This window comes from Cottoperca gobio, chromosome 24 (genome assembly GCF_900634415.1).
Source record: "Cottoperca gobio chromosome 24, fCotGob3.1, whole genome shotgun sequence".
Taxonomy (NCBI): domain Eukaryota; kingdom Metazoa; phylum Chordata; class Actinopteri; order Perciformes; family Bovichtidae; genus Cottoperca; species Cottoperca gobio.
In genome coordinates this window covers 14372302-14396391 of record NC_041378.1, presented here as the reverse complement: position 1 = coordinate 14396391, position 24090 = coordinate 14372302, and the positions used below count along the sequence as shown (strand labels likewise).

General features: G+C 40.2%; 1 protein-coding gene across 2 annotated transcripts; it reads right to left on the bottom strand.

Moving 5' to 3' along the window:
• Positions 1–1645: 1645 nt before the first annotated feature.
• On the bottom strand, positions 1646–23836 carry mmut (methylmalonyl CoA mutase). 2 transcript variants are annotated; one of them, XM_029425783.1, is made up of 13 exons: positions 23728–23836; positions 22427–22859; positions 21005–21372; positions 20715–20872; positions 15061–15232; positions 14719–14967; positions 14374–14485; positions 11436–11551; positions 8713–8828; positions 7494–7625; positions 7234–7381; positions 4316–4483; positions 2343–2622 (listed from the first exon to the last, which is right to left on the bottom strand). In XM_029425783.1, the coding sequence occupies exons 2-13, from the start codon at positions 22821–22823 to the stop codon at positions 2494–2496; spliced, it is 2265 nt and encodes a 754-aa protein (XP_029281643.1). In that variant the 5' UTR covers positions 22824–22859; positions 23728–23836; the 3' UTR covers positions 2343–2493. The 2 variants fall into 2 exon arrangements, with proteins under 2 accessions (XP_029281644.1, XP_029281643.1); XM_029425784.1 differs by lacking the exons at positions 7234–7381; positions 7494–7625 and having other exon boundaries at positions 1646–2622.
• Between the last annotated feature and the right edge of the window lie 254 nt (positions 23837–24090).

Sequence of the window (24090 nt, the reverse complement as noted above, 5' to 3'; positions counted from 1 at the left end):
GACGCATTCAAAATTCTTCTTCTCTTTCTGGAAAACAAAGGCTCATACACAGGACAACTAAAGGCCCTGTCACACATATCCGTATGACGGAAACGTATATGAAAAATAGCTCACAATTTGTCAGAGTCCAAATACGTCCAACCTTTCATCGGATCGGATCGGAAAAGTGACGTATACAGATATGCATGTCTAACCTATTGATATCGTATCACTTACTTATACAAAATGTATCAAACGAATTCCCAACGAATGCATAACGTACAAAAAAATATGGCGTATACAACATATCGGCAATACGCTGATGTACGTTGATATAAGGTAAGGCATAAGTAGTATTGGTTAAGAGCTCGCTGTGTTACGCTGGGGTGCGTTCGGACGTATCCAACGTGTGCTTCATAAGTTATGCAGCCGTTACACATAAGTTACGTTAGACATACGTGAATACTGAATACGTACGTGAATACCTACGTCAATACAGTACGTGAAAACCTACGTGAATACAGTACGTGAATACCTACCTACTTAAACACAGTACGTGAATACCTACCAACGTAAATACAGTACGTGAATACAGTACGTTAGAGGTACGTTAGATATAGGCTACGTCGGCTGACGGTGAACTCTACAGCCAATTTATTGATAACGAGTGGATAACCTATTCGTAACCTATGTTAAGATTATCCCTGACGACGGAGTAACTTATTAAACGTGTTTCTACAGTACTGCTAGCGTTCAGCTAGCGTTTTGGGAGCTTATTGGGGTTTGAATATAGTATATAGGGTCCCTGTGAGTAGCTCATCCTCACATCTTCACAGCACGTCTTGATGAATACATCAACCATCATCAGAGAGCATGGAGGATGCTGAGAGGCTGCGACAAGAGTACATTCTAGCCGTTCTCCAACATCAGCATGACGTGAACCAAATGGCACTTTTCCAGCTCCTTTGGCCAGGCGCTCTGATACGTTTTAAATAAGTAAGTGATACGCTATCAATAGGTTAGACATGCGTATAATAATTTGTTATGTATTTGTTACATATACGTCAGCTACAACACCGCTGTGGAAAAGTTGGACGTATTTTGGACTTTTGAGCTACTTTTCATATACGCCGGCATACGTTTCTGCCATACGGAACTCTGTGACAGGGCCGTATGTCTGCCGTGTTCGGCATATTGTCTGCGTCCTTCAAACGATCACAACTTACCCTGAATTTATATCAACGTATTGCCGATATGTCGTATGCGCGGGCATACGTTTCTTCCATATACGGCCCGGAGGCCGGAGGTTCCCCACCCCTGCTCTAAACAGCTAGGTTTGATATATTGTCATTCAGAGCCTTCATTGGAGAGTAGGCATACAGTTAAATAGACAAGAAAGTACATGGACACCCGCGCTACCAGGTGAGCTACTGGTGTGCTACTGGTGTGCCCGGAATGGCCCCATTAGTATTAACTATAGGATTTAACTGCCTTGTACTTACTTGTCTTTTGCTGATTTTTTCCCCTCTGTCTTCGATCTAGTATGTAAAATGATTTAATGTGTGATTGAATAAAAGATTGAATTCACCCACATTATTTCTAAAAGTGAATGAATATCTCAGGGGGGGAAAAAGGATGCGCATTTCACAGAATCTTTAGACAGAAGTCATATTTCCATATTTATTGAGACCAAAGATGCTAAATTTGATCAGAATCACAAATACAAAAATACTATTTCCAAATAAATTGGGATCACTGTACAGTTTCTCTTTGAACAGAAGTTGAATGAATTACCATGATGTAAGAGGCAAGAAATCAAGACAGAACAGAAGGCCATTTTCAAGATGATAATATCAATGAACATAAAACCCAGGGGAAAAGAGAGGCTTGTGTTGATGTGAATTTCCACATATCCATCTCCACCGCACTGACACTAATGACACCCTGCTACATTATTGAAAATCACAGACATATTTCCCAATAAAAGCATTAAATTCAAATTGAAGTATTTCCTATTAAACTCCATAGGCACAGTTTTCACGCATGTTCTGGCATTTCTATGACATTTACAGGATATTAATAACCCTGTAACCACTGCAATTCACACACAGGCATGCTGCACAGGATGACATCACCATTTATCCATCTGAAGAGACTGTGTCAGGAATTCTTTCAATTTTGAGTGAACAAAAGTTAACACTGTTTGTGATGTTAATGTTTTACTTTGTAGAGTTACAGGACTGCAAATGGCAAACTGTAAGGTTAGTATAAGTAATTCAAATCAAATGTCATATACATAGAATGCAATGAACACATACAGTCATTCCACCTCAACAGGTTCTTTTGACTGCTGTATATGCGGTGTTCTCTTGGTGGGAAATGTTATACGTGGTTGTTTTTTTTACAATCTTACGTAACAAGTCAAACTGATTCTGTACAGAAGTGTGGGCTCCCACTTGTGGCTTTGTCGTTGATACACCATGAATAGACAGTTCTTTAAGTTGTAGTTTGAGTTCACACGGACTGTCGGATGTTTTCCAGGCTCTTCTCGATGCTGTCGATAACCTCCACCGCAGCTTGTGGGATCCTGGTTCCTGGGCCGAAGATGGCGCACACACCGCTCTGGTACAAGAACTCATAGTCCTGCGTACACACAGAGTTAATAACAGATTTATTTGAACTTATTAATAAGAAATTCTGATTATTCATGTATAGAATGTGACAGCAGTCCCTATATGATTGATTATGCTGTCAATTACGCTACACAGATTCAACTAGAAGTATCATCAAAAGGAAAGGAATTAAATGTGTTTCGCAGACAAAAAGTAATGTTGACAGGAATAGGATGACATTAACTGCACTGCATGCAACCAAAGAAATCCCCCAGAGTGGTGATGATGGTTATGATGACAGATTGCAGCTTTGTCTGCATGACGGCAGGATGACATTTTATGTGCCTTCCAAGTAATGCTACAAAGTGTGTTTTTCATGTTGGCTATGCAGGATAAGCTTGCCTGGGATAGCTGTCGAGATGTTGTGGGATTATAGACATAAATACCAGCTCCCTGTGGGAAATGCTGTACTCAACCTACACCAGCATCTCACAAAGCCTTTCCGAGGCTCATTAGCAGATAAAATCCTACGGGACAGCCTTAATTATTGAAAGGAAATGCCTCACACGTACTAGGAACATGTTATGCTTTTACAAATGTTATCTCTATCTTAAAATATTAGCCTGCCAAAAACAGATCAAAATACACAAACTTTCCCCACACCTGCTTACAGTCACGAGTGCATGGGTTTTCAATTCAAGCATGCACAAATCAATTTCAGTAAAATAAGAGAAATAAAGCAACGCTGCAGTGGACTGTGACATTAAAGGCCTTGTCACACATATCCGTATGGCGGAAACGTATACGAAAATAGCTCACAATTTGTCAGAGTCCGAATACGTCCAACTTTTCATCGGATCGGAAAAGTGAACATATACAGATCCACATGTCTAACCTATTGATAGAGCATCACTTACTTATACAAAATGTATCAGACGAATACCCAACGAATGCATAACGTATACAAAATATCGGCAACACGCTGGTGTACGTTGATATAAGGTAAGGCATAAGTAGTATTCGTTAAGAGCACGCGGTGTTACGCTGGGGTGCGTTGTTGAACGCTGAGTCTGCGAAAACGGTTTGAGCATGTTCAAAATTTCCAGACGTACCCAACGTGTGCTTCATAAATTATGCAGACGTTACACATAAGTTACATTAGACATACGTGAATACTGAATACCTACGTCAATACAGTACGTGAATACCTACGTGAATATAGTACGTGAAAACGTTAGAGGTACGTTAGATATAGGGTACGTCGGCTGACGGTGAACCCTACAGCCAATTTATTGATAACGAGTGGATACCCTATGTTAACTTATTAAACGTGTTTCTACAGTACAGCTAGCGTTCAGCTAGCGTTTTGGGAGCTTATTTGGGTTTGACTATAGTATATAGAGTCCCTGTGAGTAGCTCATCCACACTTCTTCACAGCACGTCTTGATGAATACATCAACCATCATCAGAGAGCATGGAGGATGCTGAGAGGCTGCGACAAGAGTACATTCTAGCAGTTCTCCAGCATCAGCATGACGTGAACCAGATGGCACTTTTCCAGCTCCGTTGGCCAGGCGCTCTGATACGTTTTAAAAAAGTAAGTGATACGCTATCAATGTTTGACATAAGTATAATAATTTGTTATGTATTCGTTATGTATACGTCAGCTACAACACCGCTGTGGAAAAGTTGGACGTATTTGGACTCTGAAAGTTGAAGGTTACCTGTGGTGGGATGACGCCTCCGCAGATGACAAGGATATCTGGCCTGTTGAGCTTCCGTAGTTCCTTGAGGAGCTCCGGTACCAGGGTCTTGTGTCCTGCGGCAAGCGTGCTGACCCCGACACAGTGTACGTCTGCATCGACCGCCTGCTGGGCAACTTCAAGGGGAGTCTGCTCATCCAAGAGTCAGACATGGAAAAACAAAGAAAACAGAGTGAGGTTTATGAAACATGAGAAGAAGACAAAAGTAATGTGGTTTAAAATATCAACATCACAAGTAGAAGTCTAAAACCTTTTTTTTTTTTTTTTCACTTCATCTAGTATTTATCCACCTATGCATTATTTAACTACTCCACTTAAAAACAATCAGAGCACTCATCAACACTGAGCTACTGTGTGTGAGCTGTAATAATGTAAGCCAGAGGTCGGGAACCTTTTTGGCATGGAGAGCCATAAAAGCCAAATATTTTTAAATGTATTTCCTTGAGAGCCATATATTTAATAAAATTGAGTTTTAAGTAAATCACGTCTCCGAGTACTAAAAGCGCTATCAGTGTTTCCCCTACCATTGTCTGTGCCCCCCCCAACGGGGGTGCATGTTTCTGTGTCTAATGCACTGGTGTCAAACTCAAGGCCACAATTATATCCGGCCGCGAGAAAATATCTATCATAACTGGCCCGCTGGTTTCGGTAATTAAATCAAGGCATAGCACAACCACGGGAAAATACATATTTGAGGAAGTATCTAAATGTGTTAGAAATTAAACTGCCCCGGGGCAAGTTGTCCCGGGGCAGTTTAATTTCTAACACAAACTGACGGGTCCGACGACAGACGGAGCCTGCGATGTGATGAAAAGAGCACCAGGAAGCTCTGGAGATGGAACATGTAATAAGCACCGTAACACAGACAGGAAACTTTATAAGAGACGATTTAAGTCTTTTCTTGAGGAGATACATTCTGAACATGGCGGTGTCGAGGGAAAGTGCTGAATAGATTTTTCGAGTTGCGTGAGGAAATCTGGCCCGTTTTTGGAAGCAAAGGGAAACACACCACAGATCTCTGGGACAAAAAGTGACGATGTGAGCTGGCCTGTTTGTGCGACATAATGAAGCATCTCACTGTTATACCTGCAGCTTCAGGGCCGTGCGATCACGGACATGTATGATGCAGTGAGAGCCGAGCTGCCTGTGGGAGACTCAGGATGCATTAAGGAAACTTTGGTCCCTACGTGTTTCCAAACACTGACAAACATCTCCACCGCTGTGTTCCCGACTGCGCATTAACTGCTCAGCAATCCGTTAGCAGTTGACGTGGAAACAGCACATGTGAACATCCAAATGGAGCTGATTGACCTCCAGTGTAACGACACACTCAAGGCAAAGTGTGACTCTGTGGGCGCTGCACAGTTTCCAACCTTCACCCCCGAAATGATGCCTTAATGTTGGCCCTCTCTGTGATTGAGTTTGACACCCCTGGTCTACTGCTTGCTTTGCGCAGTTTCTCCTCTGCTGTTTCGCTAACACTATAAAGTGGTGAGCCTCTCCACATTTTGGCCCTCTCAGGTCAGACTACATTAAAATGTTCGGTATGACATCATCAAATGGGGTGGCATTTTTTGGGTGGTTTTAATTATACTTTGTCACAGAGAATGGAAGCAATAAAAATGCTTTCAGACGTTTTCTTACAGCACATATTTTAACTTGTCATAGCAGGAAAAGCACAGGTGCAACTAATAAGCTTAACGATGCCTTCGTTCCATTTTAATGTGCCACAATAACAGGACCCTGGAACTGACACACTTGAATAGAATGTAGCCAATTAAGGTTTATTGGCGGCACCTGCGTCTTACAAGGCTAAGGCTGTATTTGAAATCACATACTCACGTTCAATCAGTATATTATGCATACTGCCTACTGAATGAGCGATAAAGCATGATTCTACGAGCTGACTGTTCACACTGAAGTACACTCAAGTAAGACGTGTCACGTGACTGACAGCCGGTCTCGAGGTAACGTCACATATCTGAAAACGTTGCAGCAGGCATTATTTGGATAAACTGACCACATATTGTATACATGTATTAATGTAATTGTTTGGCTATTTTGCACCGTCTGGTAAATACAGTGAGAGAAAGGTTTATAAGCAGTTTTTAAACTTAGGTAAATGTCCCATTATAAAAACAATTAAAGTAGAAATAAGGGACAACTTACAATTAAAAGAGAAAAGTTTGATATTTGATTTATTTTGAAACTACCTAAGATATAAGTGCAAATGGTCAAGAGTTTTCTTACTCTTATTATGCAACTGCAGGAGTCAACATACTGTTCAGTTTATTGGTCCTCCAACTGTCAATAAACTTCAATAAAGAACCAATTAAGAGTTCTTTTAACATCTAAGACTTTGCCAATTTGTACATTCTTACAAAAAAATACAAAGAGGTGTTTTGGTAGAACACTGTGAGAAGAAACTTTGTCTTTAAGTCGTATAACACTTATCAATGAATATCTTATCACTTATACACTCTTATCACCAAGTCGTATTAGACTTATCGTTTAATAAGCAAAGCTTTAGGCATTCTGGGTTTCCCTTCAAAAGGCTACATCTATTGTAGGTCAATTTCATTAAACTAAAAACACATTTTTAAAAGTCACTTATATTTATTCCTTATCTTTTATATTAACTATATTGTTTACATTTGAATGTATTTACAATTACTTCTCAAGAATTGACCAAAACTGCTGCGATGCCTGTTATACGGTTGTTGTTGTTATTTTTTACTTTTTTAAAAAATGTTTTTAAGTGAATACCTCTCGCTTAAAGAGGTAGCTTCAGGGTAGAGTAAGTACTTCAGACATTTGAAACTGACTGAGGTGTTGTAGTGCAGCAGATGTGTGGCTCCACTCTGCAGTCTGGCACTGACCTGAAACAGCGGTCCGATGTCAACATCAAAGCCCAGGTCAGCAAACCCTGTGGCGATGACTTTGGCACCCCTGTCGTGACCGTCCTGCCCCATTTTTGCTACCAGCAGTCGAGGGTTCCTGCCCTCGTGCTTCTTAAAATCTGCAACTCTGATATTTGAAAAGAAAAAAGAAAATGGAAGGAGAACCTTGAAGTAACTCGACCAGTTGAGCTGTCAGTCTGAGCATAATGTATGTGAAGATGCTGAGGTTTGTTTTCTACCTATCGTGTGCTCCAGCGATATCCTCGTGCTCCCCGTACTCGCTGCGGTAAGCACCGCTCACCATCCTGGTACTGGCCTTGTGTTCACCAAATACTTTTTTCATGGCATCAGTTATTTCACCGACGGAACATCTAAAATAAAAATGGAGACAGCTTCTTCCTCAATATGTTTTCAATTAATGAAAGATTTACTATGGTCTCATTTCCCACAATATCACTGTTGCAGTGAGGGTAATGAAAAAGCAATGATCAAGGAACTTCGGTGTATGGTAAGTCAACTGCTGAAATGAAATGTTGTTTGTACATAAAATAAAATAAAAGCATATTATACTGAGATGAATTTAAGGTTAAATGGTATTAAAATTGCACGGGATGTTGAAGTGGTTACAGATGACTGCGCCACATGCTGCACCAGCGCCTCTCAGCATGTGGGCTCTTTTCTTGAAACAAGCTTAACAGTATCAGTATTGTAGTCAGTTTATCCACGTGTGCGTTCGCCTCATATACAGATCAGATCGTATTATGTTGTTCATTATACCAAATAAGACTTCATTTCAAATGTCATACTCATAACTTCTTAACTCGTCACTTTTTAAATAACTTTGTTTTGGTCATAAGTGCGCACAAAACTAGAAAATAGATTAATAGTTTCTCGTCAAATAAAATAGAAATCTGACTTTGGTATTCTAGCAGCTGTATATATATATATATATATATATATATATATATATATATATATATATATACAGCAAACTTAAATAATGAAATATATACCCAAATATATGGCTTATCTTAGACATCTCATTCTAAAGTTATTTGATTAAAATCTGATTTTTAAAGAAGTATCCTGCAAAATCAAAACATATTTTTCCTACAATTGCTCCATTGCCACTGATTGACTCTGACATGAACTTCCACATGACAGCCTCAAGTATGGAGAAATAATGATTACGGACATGCTGCTAGAGGGTGATGAACAAAAGAGCTTTGAAGAAAAATACGATTCTCACGATAAGGTTCATGCATGCAAATGTATCTTGAGCGCATTAGAGGGTGATACAAAGCGGGCATCCTTCCACACCAGTTAGAGTTCATCTGATAACATCTTTGTTAAGTAATTATAAACAATGAAGGAAAAGCATTAAACATTATGACAATTGCATTTAGTATTAGAAGCTTACAGACAGTAAGAGATTTCAGTGACTGTGGGAGTTCTGACCTGGCTCGTGCTGCTTCCACAGCCAGGGCTAAAAGGTTGCCCTCCTCGGTCCGGGCACAGTCCTCAATGGCTGCCAGGCACTTATTCGCTGCCTCTGGGTCGCGACTCTCCCTCACCTGCAGCAGTATATGGACAAATGTATTGTTCATGACATTTTTTCTCTCCTAGATATTCCACGATTAACTAAGTGCTATTATTGCAAAGTGGAAACGTTTAGGAAACACAGCAACTCAGCCACGAAGTGGCAAACCACGTACAGTTACAGCGCGGGGTCGCCAAGTGCTGAGGCGCATAGTGTGTAAAAGTCACCAAAAGCTCTGCCGACTCAATAATGCTAGGGGGTTGTTTTTCTGGGGTTGGCCTGGGCCCCTTAGTTCCAGGGAAGAATAATAATATAATATATAATAATAATAATAATAATAATAATAAGCTTTATTTGTATAGCACCTTTCATACAAGAATTGCAGCACAAAGTGCTTCACAGCAGAAACATAACAATTATTACAAGATTAGACAGAATAAGAGCATTTACAGTACAATAATCACAGTGTTGATGTAAATGAGTCTGAAGCAGCATTATAAAAATATATATTATATATTTATAAAATAACATTGGCACACCATTCTTGTAAATGTTTTAAACTATCAGAGCCATATTTTGAAAGTATGAGATCAACAATGGGCCCCTGTGGCCCTTCAACTGGTTTACTCCCTTCGCTACCCGTTCCTGGTAGTCTTTGGATTTACGTTTAGTGTTAATGCTTTATCTTATCATCTTAAGTTATTTTGGACAATTCTATGCTTCCAACTTTGTGGAAACAGTTTGGGGGAAGAACCTTCTCTGTTCCAGCATGACTGTGCCCCAGTGCACAAAGCAAGGTCCATAAAGGCACAGTGGGATGAGTTTGGTGTGGAAGAACTTGACTGGCCTGCACAGAACTCTGACCTCAACTCCATTGAACCTTTGGGATGAACTAGAACAGAGATTGCGAGCCGGGCCCTCTCGTCCAACATCAGTGTCTGACCTCACTAATGCTCTTCTGGATGAACGGGCAAATATTCCCACAGACACGCTCCAAAGTCTTGTAGAAAGCTTTCCCAGAAGAGTGGAAGCTGTTAGAGCTGCAAAGGGACCAACTTCATATTAATGCGTATGAGTTTGGAATGGGATGTCATAAAGGCTCCTGTAGGTGTAACGTGTAGGTGGACCAATACTTTTGTCCATATAGTGTATCACCTTTTTGCACGGCAAAGTATTTTGTTTATTTTTGGGCTTTTTTAACTCTCATTAAAATACAATTAAAATAGAACATATTAAAAGAGAAAGCTTACTTTTGAAAGGATACGTGTGTGACAGAAGAAGTTATTGGACTCCAACTATTTCAAAGTTGCATGTTTATATGTTATTGAACTTTTGTCATTTTCAGAACAAAATATCAGAACATAAAGGAAAAATGTAATTACAATTAAATTGAGTGAAAAATGTTAAACAGTGAAAGTGAAAATGGCCTAGATTTGTACGACTAATTGGCACTTGCAGCATATTGTGTATCTCTCATACTGTATGTAGCCCATCCCCCATAAACCCTGAACCTAGAGACTTCAGCTGACGTCCCCTGCATAACCAGCTAGATACAAGACGTGACATCCGCATGCCATGTTTGGGGAAAAGACTCAGCCTTGAAAGAAAAGGCATATTGTCTGCACTTCCCACGCAAACACCTCGAACAATGTGTAAATAAATACATACTAGAACAAGCTCAGTTATTGCCCAATCAAATCAAATGAAGGAGCAGCGTTATCAATTCATCTGCAGATTGTTTTGTCAATGAATCGCTTGTTGTTACATTCATGTTAAAACATTGTGAATCAGTATCCATCCTAATTTCCCTTAAGCACTGTTGCATTTCTTTCTACCTGTCTTGACAGCTCCAAATGTGATGAAATTTCAGTGCGCAGTGACATTCAAACAGCAGCGGTGAGCTCAGATACTGAACTCTGTGACAGCTGGTACAGGAACGTTCTCTTGTCACTTCACATACAGTATGCTCGGTAGCTGCTTGCAGGGTCGCTTCACATTTAAAATCATATGCATATATCTGACATATGCAGAGAAATGGCTAAATGTGAGACCGTAGTTCTGCTGTTTGGCCTAACTAAATAATTCTCCTGCATATACTTCATGCACTTTTTAAATTCACAATATTAATATATGAGGATATTTTATGGAGCACTTAAAATAATGGGAAAACGTTAAACTCTCATTCTTCACATTTACTCAAATAGAGAGCCTTACATACGAGAACAAGGGTTGAATGTTGAACAAAAACACCCCATGACCACTCCGGTAAGTGACCTGTGACACAGTCACGGGTCATCTCATGACTGAGCCTGCATACTCAAACTGTATAAAAGCAGACTGATCAGTGTGAGAATTTGCACTCTGCTGTAGAGGCCTTGTACTCTGTATGCTGTGGACCTCTTTTGCAAAAGGTGATTAAAGAACTCTTTGACTAGTTTATTGCTGAATTTTCACCACATAAACAAACCAATAAAGCAATGGATGATGTGTGTGTGTGTGTGTGTGTATATTAAAGCAGGGCTTAAGTCATTGGACACTACTTTAACGTCTCCGCTGTGGATAAAGGCAAACCTGTAGAACAGTGAAAATGTTTTGCATGTAATGGTATTTGTGGTATTATTTGAGCCAGATGAGCACTAACCTTTTTCAGTTTTTCAATTTGTTTCAGACGTACAGAAGTGTTATCTATAGACAGCACCTCCACAGTCTCCTCTTTCGCCAGACGGTACTTGTTAACCCCGACAATGACCTCTGATCCTGAATAGCAGAGGGAAAAGTATACAAGAACATGAATCGGCAGGAATAAATACAACACACAGTAACCACTCAAACACATTTGTGAACAACATTTTCAGGGTGTTATCCAAGGAGCAGAATAAGGAACTTTTAGATCAACAGAAGACATTCACATTCAAATAGTATGTTTAAAAGAAACCCCACTGAAGATTACAGGCCAGAAAACCAGTTTAGGTGTGAAGTATTACAAGACAGCAGAAAGTATAAAAGAGCAATGTATTATGTATAACAAAAATAAAGCGGACACTGAGCCTCAACACATCAGATAACAATAACCAGCAACTAGAAAAAAACTGAAAGACAATAAACCAACATATCATCCTACTCTATCTCACTTTATCTCTTCTCCTTCAACTGTATTACTTCCTATATCTGCTTCATAACAAACCTTATTACACACTTTATCCATCTTTGAAGTTATCCTCACTGGATAACGACGTTGCAGCTCGTCGGCTAATCGATTAGTTGATCAAGAGAAAAATAAAATCGGTAAAATTCGATTACTACCGGTAGTTAAGTTAATACAAAAATGGCAGGAAAAGTGGCTTTCGGCAGGATTTGGGGAAAAATCTAATTGCAATTATTTTCTTTTCACTGATATTGCAAAATGATGCATGATTATTCTCATTGAAATATATATGAAAATGATCATGCTGGGATGTTTCGGTCTGTACCAAGCTAAGATTTTTTATTCATTTCTTTATTAAATCTGTATTAATTAATTAATTTGCCTTTAACAAACACTGCGATTTAACAAACATTGCGATTTAACAAATACTGAGATTTGGATGTTGAAACTATCCATATTGCAATTTGTTCAGTTAATTCATTATTCAGTCCTAGTTTTCAGCATCTCAAACTTGGAGATGTCCCGCTTTTTCTCTGTTTCATAAGTGCATGTCTTTAGATTTTGTACTGACAGAACAAGACATTTAAAGACATTACCTTGGACTTTGAGAAATTGGGATGGACATGTTTCACTGTTTTCTGACATTTTCGAAAACAATTGATCAAGAAAATAATCTGCAGATTAATTGATAATGAAAATACTTGTTAGTAGCAGTCCTACTCCCCTGAATATCAACTTGTGTATTATGATAAGTTAATTCTCAGTGGGTATACCTTAAATAATTGTAATTCGTAAATTAACCAACAGTCATAAAATCCTCCCTCCCCATTTTACGGACAAATCAAAATGTAGACGCCCTGCATTTCAGTGCCAGCTTACAAAATAGTGAGATGATAATTGCTTTTAACACTTCCAGTTTTATCTTATAATTCTCTATATTCTCCAAAGATCCCAAAATATAATCTCACAATATAACCTCAATGTACAAAACCAAAAAGAGCCTAAAATGGTCGATCATAATCCGATGCCCATCAGAAGGGGAAACAAATGACAGGCTGCGAAGATGTGCTGCTGGGGTGAATCAGAAAGTCAATGAATATCAATGAGAGCCGCCACCTGGGGAATTATGGAGGAAACTACGCAGTCTGTGAAGGTTCTGCTCTCCTCAATCGCAGTTGTTTCTGGCCTTATGGAACGCAAGTAAAATCAATTCCAAAGAAACACAAAGATGCCTCTGATTTAATGCCTGATAACAACCTCACAGCAAAAAACACACCGGCAGTAAACTGTTGTCCCTTTCAGTTGAATCAGCTTTCCAATCAGCACACAAACGTGACATTCAGAAACACATTAACTTCGCTTTGGAGCAAACGCTACCTCGGAGTACTTGTGTACGTGTGTCTCCGAGTGTGTGTGTCCAGGTGTGTGTGTGTGGTCAAAAACTGTTTACCTTCCGGTGGAACACCACCGCCAACAAACATTGGTTCCTACTTATAGCAGGAGCCCTAATTGGCTCCTACAATATGTATACTTAACTAATTTGGTCTTTTCCCAGGTCCGAAGCCCAGGTGCACGCACAAATCTCTGCTTGTCTGGCTGACATCTCTCAGTGGATGTCTGCACACCACTTTTACTTCAAGGGCTCTCCCATCCAAGCCTTTATTATCAACGTTGGCACCTCGCTCTTTTTCCCCGTCGCCGATTTCAAGGAATCTGGGTGTTACACTGGACGACCAACTGTCCTTCAATGGCAGCATTGCTGCAACAACCCGCTCCTGCAGACACTCAGGAGGATATGTCCCCTACTGACTCTTGTTCATCTCATGCCTTGACTACTGCAACTCCCTCCTGGCTTGACTACCAACATGTGCCATCCGACCTCTACAGCTCATCCAGAATGCAGCAGCCCGACTGGTCTTTAACCTACCCAAGTTCTCCCACACTACTCCGCTCCTCTGCTCCGCCCCAAATCTGTTTCAAGACTCTGGTGCTGGCCTACTGTGAGGTGAATGCAACAGGCCCTCTCTACATCCAGGCCATGGTCAAACCATACAGCCCAGCTCGCTCTGCATCGGCCTGCTACTCCCTCACTGCGAGTGAGACCCAGTTACCCCTCAAATAAAACCTGCCTGTTTGCTATTCTGGCTCCAAAATGGTGGAACAAACTCCCCATTGATATCTGGTCAGCTGAAAGTCTTACTTTGCAGACTGAACACCCACCCACCCACCCATCCATCCATCCATCCATCCATCCATCCATCCATCCATCCATCCATACATCCATACACAATAAAGAAACCTCCATTTGACATTTCATTGCAGCTCTGTTAAGTTAGGATGTAGAGCGCACTAAGTCCTCGAGGCGGTAAAAGATGAAAAGATAAAAGATTGAGAGGCTCTGAGGCACTAAGCTTACGATGTATTGATACAGTACCTGAGTCGATGCGGGCCTGTTTGCGAGCAGCACATTCTTCAATACGAAGTTTTGGAATGCCCTCAGCCACGGCTTTGGCCATGCCGCCCATCTCTTCAATTTCTTTAATAAACTATACAAAGGAAAACACAGCTTGTAAAAGTGTGACTCAATGACGATGGATTGCTTCTGCAGACATTTCACTTTGTGACAACATTGTTCTAAAGAAAGGTTCACATTAACAACAGCATTTAAAATATTTCACATACATAAATTAGCCCCTAAGAGGACACTGTAAAAAATGACCTGTTAATTAAAACACTACTCTACAGTACAGACCGTTTCCCATTTGTCCCCATGACAAACCTTCAAAGCTTTGTTATAGACATCGTCTGTGAGAGCCTCCATCATGTGAGAGCCCCCCCAGGGATCGGCGACTTTAGGGATGCCCGACTCTTCCTGGATGATGATCTGGGTGTTCCTGGCAATGCGAGCGCTCTTCACTGTGGGCAAGCCCAGAGCCTCGTCGAACGAGTTGGTGTGCAGTGACTGGGTCCCCCCGAACACAGCTGCCATGGCCTCAATCACTGTACGGACCACGTTGTTGTACGGATCCTGAGAGGAGGGTTCACAAGGGAAAGTTCTTATTACCATTCGTTCATTACACATGTTTGAGGTTGATCTCTGTACGTATTGAATTATATTTACTTGTTCAGTGAGGGACCAGCCTGAAGTCTGGCAGTGTGTGCGGAGGAGTAGAGATTTGGCATTCTTGGGCTGGAAATTCTCTTTCATGAGCGTGGCCCACAACCTCCTGCCTGCCCTCAGCTTGGCAATTTCCATGTAGAAATTCATCCCAATACCCCAGAAGAAAGACAACCTGACATCACACACACACAAAACAACATTTGAAAATGAGAGCAATTCTGAACAAACATAGAATAGTGATTTGTATTACGCTTTTGGTCTCATTATTCCTTATAGCAATGCCAATATCCTATCAACCAGATGTAGTCAGGCTTCTCTCAGTGATGACTATTACTACACATAGATGGTAGAAAATGGAAACAAGCAACACACCTCATCTTAGCTTAATGTCCAGGGCTAGTTTCAAATAAACTACCATGCATGCGGCCCCCACATTAATTCTGTGCGGCACGCGAGTCAATTTCCAAAAATCAATACAATTATTGGTTTCACAGTTGTAAACAAGCAAATCATTTGAACCAAGTTCTGCTAGAGGTGAATATTATGAATATTAGAGGTGTGATTTACAGATGCACACAGAGATAAGGTGGATGAGCCGTGGGAAATGCTTGGGAGAGGTTTTTTGCGCTATGCGCTGAAATCCCCGTGTTCTTGGAGGACACCATCCAATGTGATACAAGTACGTACTGTGCAAAACTCAGGAATACAGATTTACTCCTCGACCTGGCCTTCCTTGCAGACATTACATTGCATCTTAATCGCCTGAATATGCAGTTGCAGAATATGCGCACATGAACGCATTTCTTACTAAATTTGGTCACATGAGGGGAAGTGTGCCTAATTTGGCACACTTCTCCTCATGTGAAGAGATGCGCAAAGATGCCCCCAAATGTGAGAAAACATTACCCAAGAACAGAGATAACAGATAGAAATACTGCAGCAGCAGTTTAAGAACAGCTTTCAAGATTTCCACACCGCGCATCGCGTTATCCACTGACCCCCCCTATCCGCTGCTATCAGCGAGCAGCCCCCTGAGTGGAGCTTCAAGTGTGCGAACTGCAGTCAGACCCCTTCTTTCTAGCAAAGCGCCAGGAGAGGGGAATTTCCTTTTGGAGACTGCAACCCGAGTCCCACTTTCCACTCCTCAGGGATTTTGCGCTCTCAATGGCCAGCATGTTTGGCAACACATACATCTGCGAGAGCAACTTCTCTACAATGAAGCACTTCAAGTGAAGAGAGTGAAACAGACTGACAGATGAGACACTGTTCCATCTCATGCAGATACAAATGTTGATGTTGACATTCAGTATATTGTGCACCAGCAGGAGAGGCCACATCTCATTAAGACGTATAGCCGACTGATCCAGCTGTGGGGGAGGATCAGTTGACTTGGAGAACAATGCATGCTTGTTTTAAGATTTATGGTAGAGTAGAAATACAATAAAAAGATGAATATTAGTTGTTAAACTCAGTGTCGAGTTATGATTTTTGTGGCCTCATTTGCATATGAAATAATATATCACTCAGGAATGCAGATGATCTGTTTATGTGTAAAGCTAATTAATAATATAATTATATGAGTTGACGAATTAGGACTACTAAAAGCATTTGAATATGACAAATAGAAAGTTCCATAGTCCTGTTGTGTGGAAGTGGTACAATAAACATTCATTGCCTCTATATATTTAGTTATTTTCAGTAAATGAGTCGCTATAGTTGGCTATTTAAATGATGGGGTTATAGTATCCTACTGATGGAAGTGCATGGTCACAAAGTGGCCCTCTAGTAGTGAGGACACATTTTATGCCCTCCCTATCCTCAAAGTTGCCCATCCCTGATCGAAGGTAACAAAAACACAACCATTCTTATTTTCAGGTGACCAAAGAAAACATAGTATGAATATTATACTTCTGCCAATAGATCCATCTAAATATTGCACATTAGCCTTTAAGGCTCGTCAGAATCCACATCGGACTGGATTACAGTTTTAACAGCAGAGTATACAAGGTCCACATTCAAAAGGAGACCATACCAGCTAATGTGGGCTGCAATAAAAAAGCAGACCATGGAGACTCAAAGTCTGAATGGTCCCAAGTCTCTCAGTGTAATTGATAAATCAGTCGATATCAGCTGCAGATATATTGGTAAAGGTGTAAACGTGTTAAGTAACAAGACACTTACCAGCTGACTGGCAGAAATGCCAAAATATGTTGGATTTAGACAAAGAGTCTAGAAGACATAGATTGTCCATCAAAGAACACTGACACTTATACTTTTCAACTGAAAGATGTCTTATTGTGTTCATAACTATGAATTTAAAATAAATAACAATTACTACCGTTGAATATGTATGAATCATATGTTGAACTCTGAAACATCCAATATCAGTCGAGTTATAAAGGAAAATGGGCATCAATGAGAAAAGTAATGATGCTGCACAGCCAAGATGGAATTAACTTCCATCCCTGTTCTTTATCCTTTTTTCAACATAAACATGTTTTATAATGTATCAAATAAAACAAATAGTGCTTAGAGGGAAGGACAACTGATACAGTATGTGCATTTCTCTTGTAAAGAAAGTATACAAACTGGTAACCTCCACCCTTTGACTATACTGCAGAAGCTTTATCCCTTGCTCCAAAAACACCACAAGACCCTGAAAGCCCAAAACTGTGGCATTAAATTGTCCAAAAACACGACATCACACAATATCAACACTACGTTCCATTCTCTGTGCGACCCTAAGGGTAAGCACTGGTCTGAACAATAAGACGTAATAGCTTAGGGTGGAAACCCTTCCATTTCCCACAATTGATTGGCATTTCAAAACTGATTTAGAGTGGCTGTCTGCGTTGCACCTCTCTGAAGCCATTACATGGAGCAAGGTAAAGCGAGACTGGCCCTTCGGAGACATTCCTGATGATTGCATGTACACGTAACTCTGCTATTATCTGAATAAATGGAACATGAAGATGACATAATGGAAGATCATTGTAAGGAATAAGAATTGGACAGAGGGCAGGATAGTTTAAGTGGCACCGTTGTGTAATTGACTAGTCTACATCAGCTCCAAATTATAGATCATATATTTTAAAGTGGTACAGGAAATTCTGTGATGTAACAAGTGGACTGAGCCAATGAGAATCACAAAAAAACATGCATCATGGATACAAGTAAGAATACAATTCACAAGTAGCAAATGACATTGGCATTTACTGTATACTGATTCAGTCTTTGAGTCCCATCTGGTGGTTCAACAAATAAAGAAGAAGGAATGTGTTTGCTAGTCAGATGTGGCTATCATGCATAGTTATTATGCATTAGTCAAACATGCATAGAGTCAGTGGAATAGGACATTTAGGTTTAGCACTTGAGTGAAATACTTATTGACTGACAGCACAAGCTCCTGTTTAAAAGGAATGAGTGTAAAGTGGATGCAGTAACTGTCAATTTCAACACCATCTACTGATTCTGGTGGTGCTAAGAGCTTAGTCACACCTTAGATGAAGGTGTCATGGCTGACATCTTGCATCTCTGGAGTTTTAGCTTGCTTTGTACTACTTTGCTTGTGGCCGTTTCTGACAGAATTGTCCCCACTGGGATCAGTTCATTATTTATCCTCATATTGTATCTATTCAGCTTTATATTTGGAAGTCAAGCAATTTTTAATTGTACCTAATGACATTACTTAAAGGTTCAATGTGTAAGATATGCCAGAATGTAAACTTTAAAACAATTAACTAACATTATTAACTAAATGTGAAGCGGTAACAGTGGGGACAGTATTTTAAAGACGTATATGTGTTGTGTTGGAGAGATATCTACTGAAGTTAGCATGCTAACTGAGTAGCTGCGCTCTGTCCAGTCTTGTTATACCACGTGTTCCTCTAGAGGTGATAGTGAGTCAGTGTAGCGTCAGTCTGTCCTCAGTACAGAGGGAGAAGAAGTACAGCTGCCTGACTCGCTTGTAAATATTAAAGGCATGTACTGTGTCTGTTTCATAGTTTGTTAATTGGATTACATTAAAAGTGGCAGAAATGAGAAACCCACGTGCAGCACCTCGCTTCGTCCTCACAGCTGCCAGGAGGCTGTTTCTCTGAGTGTATATCTGTCGGCAGCCCTGGGAAACAGCGTAGCTTCAGTTAGCTGGAGTTCAGCCACAGCACCGGGGAACTGCAGACTCCCTGTTGCTGCCGTTACACAGGTCCACCAGCCGCTGTGACTGCAGGGCTGGGGCTTGTTCTGGCTGAGCTCAAGTCTCTTTGGCCGCTGACTGAGGTGCTCGGCCGACCTCTCTCTTCCCCTGACGGGCTGCTCTTCTGGCAACGTTCCACATGAACTTTACGCGGACTACAGCCCCCGTTAACATTAGTGCCCCCGGTTAACATTAGTGCCCCCGGTTAACATTAGTGCCCCCGGTTAACATTAGTGCCCCCGTTAACACAGGGATCAGCCCCGTGTGAAGATTACAAGAGAGCAGTGGTTTTTGACTGGCTGTCAGTTTCAGTTTAGTCAAACTTTGGTATTCTTGCCCACTGACCGACTGACAGGCATTACACAGAAGTAAACAAATACACAATATAAAGAATACATTAGAATACAATGAATATGCCAAACTACTACAACTAAAATATGAACATTAGAGATTGTATGGACCCAGTTTAGAGGTGAAATACTGCCCCCCATTTATTTGGAGTAGGTGGCTCAGAACTACACATTACATGACATTACGTCATTTAGCAGACTTACAGTGAACTAACTACAGGGACAGTGTCTCTGGAGCAACTCAGGGTTAAGTACCTTGCTCAGGGGTTCAATGGTGGCAGCGCCGGTATTGAACTTACGACCTTCTGGTGTTCTGTTTGGAAGCCGTACTACTAGACCACCATCACCACATTGAACCTTTAGTGATTGTTCGCTAACAGAACATTTGCCTATACAGTATATCTAGCAATGACCTTTGAAATAATAAGGAGTGATTTAAAAATGTCTCAATAACACACAATGTCACTTTCACTTATATTTAGGGCTTATCTGACAGGATTTGAGATCAGCTTAAAGAGAAAGTATGGAATGTGCTATAAATAGGGCTGCAACTAATTATGCAATCGATCGTTTTGTCTATAAAATGTCCATTCCAGTTTCTCAAAGTTTTAGATGATGTATTTGAATTATTATTTTTGTCAGTCCAAAACCCAAAGATTTTCTGTTTAAATTTGATATAAAATAGAGAAAAGCAGGACATTTCCATATTTCATTTTTGCAATTCATTTTATATAGCAGTAATATACTTACGTTAAGGGCATATCTTCCAATTTAAAATAAGTGCAGAATCATTATGGGTTGAAATGAATGTGTACATGCACGTGTGTGTGTATATATATATATATATATATATATATATATATATATATATATATATATATATATATATATATATATATATATATACTGTATGTATGTATGTATATGTATGTGTATGTATCTGTGTGAACTCTGTATGTATGAATATCTATATGTATGCACATTTCTTTTATATTTAAGAGATGAATCCTTCCCTTTGGCACACATGCATCACTTTTGTTAATCTGTGTTCTTTAAAAGAAAAACTAATAAATGTAAAAAAAAAGGAGTAAATAACAAAATAAATGTACCTTGGTGCAAACTCATCGATGGTTAAGCCTGCTTTCAGACCAGTGCGGCAGTACTCCAGGCCGTTAGCAATGGTGTAGGCTACTTCCAGGATAGCATCAGCTCCAGCTTCCTGAAGATGGTAGCCACTAATGGATATGGAGTTGAACTTGGGCATGTTCTGGAAACATTAGAGTTAGTAAAATCAGCAAAACTCCTAATATGAGTATTAAATTAACAACGTGACATACAGTAAGCACCATACAAGCAGATTACCTAAGTACTGAAGTAACACTTCTTAAATTGTGCGTACCTTGGAGGTATAAGCGAAGATGTCTGCGATGGCTTGCATGGAAGGCTCCGGGGGGAAAATATAGGTGTTGCGTACCATGAACTCCTTCAAAATATCATTTTGAATCGTGCCAGTTAGTTTGGCTTTAGACACGCCCTGCTCCTCCCCGGTCACAATAAACATCGCCAACACAGGGACGACGGCTCCATTCATTGTCATTGAAACAGACATCTTCTCCAGTGGGATTTCATCAAAGAGCATCTTCATGTCTTCAACTGTGTCTATAGCAACTCCGGCCATGCCGACATCTCCGTGGACTCGGGGATTGTCCGAGTCATAACCACGGTGCGTCGGGAGGTCAAAAGCCACGGAAAGACCCTGCTGTCCAGCTGAAATGAAAGAGCAAAAGAGATAGTGGATTAGAGTCTATGAGGAAATGGAGATACACAAAGGGAACAGGAATCATAGATTGTGGCTCAGAGAGAAAACATCAACAGACAGCATAGAAATGTCACACCCATGAGCAGAAAATAAAATAAGCAAGTGTGGCAAATAGGTTTCTATTTATTTTAAGAAATATTACTTTTTGTTTACTTTTGTTTTTGTAACAGTGAGGGATTAAGGTTGCATGAGATATCCCATATTCCTACGGTCTAGTAACACTGATTCAGCGTTTACAATTCTTAATGGTTATACATTTTAGAAGTGGCAAGACAACAAAAATAAGAGTGGCCAGTAGAAAAGTTTAGTGACCACAGAGGCCGTTGAGAAAAAAAATGTACTTTCAGACCCTGCCCATGAGAGCGATGGAGGAGTCATTGCTTTACACTGGGAAACTGGATTCTACTTTCTTCTCAACTGTTTTGGCGTGTGCCCTCTAAATCTGGAGCGATGTGTGCCCCCTCTGACCTCTATTTTCCTGCTTCATTATTTCCCCTTGTTATTTCAATGACTGTATATTTGAATAACAAGTATTTGTGGTTGGCCCTTGCAAGCTCTGGTGACCTTCTAGAAGGTTAAAACTCCTCATGCAGCTTCTGCACATACTCTCAATATGTAAAAACCTGCATGACACATAACTGACCTTACAATTCCAGTCATTTTAGTGTTTCTATCTTCTTTAATCTAGTTTTCTAATTCTTCTGTGTAATTTAAAGTGTAGTCTCTAGTATAATAATGCATTTCAGAGGCAGTTTGGAGGACGTGTGAAGGGCAATATAATCCCTCTCAAATTTACACTAGTACAGAGTCAGCTAGTGTATGTGAATCATCCTATAACTGAATATGTAAGTAAACTGCCATGTCCTAGGGAGATGTAACAGCCAAAAACATTATGTGTCAGTATTAGACGTGTTCCAGGAACATGATGTCCAGAATTATGTGTTTAACAAAACACTAATTCTGGAATTCCAGGAAAACGTTATGGGCAACATTTAAATCTACCTTTAATGTTATCCTTATAGAACTTGTTGCTCTCCTCCACAGTGCTAAAGCCAGCATACTGCCTGATAGTCCAAGGTCTGTTGGTGTACATGGTAGGATAGGGCCCCCTAGTGTAGGGAAATACTCCTGGCAATTCATCTGGCCTGTCAGCTGAGTCTGCATTGGTGTACACAGGCTTGATGTTGAGTCCCTCAGGCGTGCGCCAGATCAGATCTTCCGGGTTCTTCCCCTTTAGTTGTTTCTTAGCCAGACTGGCCCATTCAGGATGCAACTCATCCTGGTTCTGGCACGGTGTGGAAGTGTGGATCAGAGAGTGGCGTGCATATGCAGAAGAGACGGAAGCACTAACCAGGCGACGGGCAGTCATCGCTACACATGCCCTCTGTGCAGTCAGCATGCTTACTGTTGACTCAGTCAGATGCACATGGATCACCTGAGGTAGACAATGAGGAACAGATATATTAAAGGTGAAAAAACTTGTGATGGTTGCATGTAAGCATGGTTAGGAGTGAGTCAGTGATGGCAGCACACATGGACTTAACATTAATGCACCTTAACTATTGCACCTTCGATGGAGATAATGTTACAAACCTCTTAAAAACTGTGGCATGGTAAAGTTAATTAGTTTAGAGACAAAAACAATGCTTCAAATATGATTGTTTCTGAGTTATTAAGAAGACAATCGTTTTTTGCAGCATGTTGATCATCTAAAAAGCCGCATCATCTTACAGTATAGAGAAGTAGTGAGAACATATAGTGTTGGTTTCCTGCTTGCTGGCATATTCTACAGTTTACTTTGTTTTGGTAGACAATTAACATGGGGTCAACCATTAACATATAATACTCTGCAAGTGCCCTTTACAGACGGCTTCTTAGTACTGCTCAGTCAATCAGTAATCACTCATATTGAAAATAATAGGTACAGTCTTGGGCATGTTTAACATTTATTTTGACATTTGACAGCGACAACGTTAACATTAGGTAGTTTAGCATGTTCGACTAGCTGAACTAGGCTGGATATCATCTTTTAGAGAAGTCAAACACACAACGGATTATTAAACCCCTATATACGACTATGCAAACTTTTTCAATAAATAGTAAAGAGGCAAAAGGTGCAAGTTAAGGTTGACATAACGTTAAGTAAGCTACAGTTACGCTGCTAGCTAACCGTGGATGTTATCTTAAACTATTAGCATTCGTTTAAAGAACCAAATGGATGTCTGCTAACATGACACATTTTGTAGGCACGTAAATATATTTTACAGTACACAATTTAACATATTTTAAGATAATTTCCTGACCTTGCCGTCTGTTGTGCTCTTTCAGATTGACGAAAGGCGTGTGTTCGTCTACCCAATGAAGTTTCATAACATTACCAGTCAGCCAATAGCGTGCTACTGTCATCGGTAAACTTTGACCGACGACACCGGAAGTAAATATTAATTCCAAGATTGTTGAATTTCGTAGAGATAAGCAACTTCAGCTCGTTAGTACATTGCTATTAGTTTCTATTTCTGATGTGTTATTTTATATTACATCATGACGAAGTTTGTTCATCCAATTTACTTTGTAGGTTGGATACTACTATTAGTCACAGTATAAACGTCATTATTAGTACTATGAACACTTTAGACTGCGCTGGTTTGCATTTTGATACACTCTGT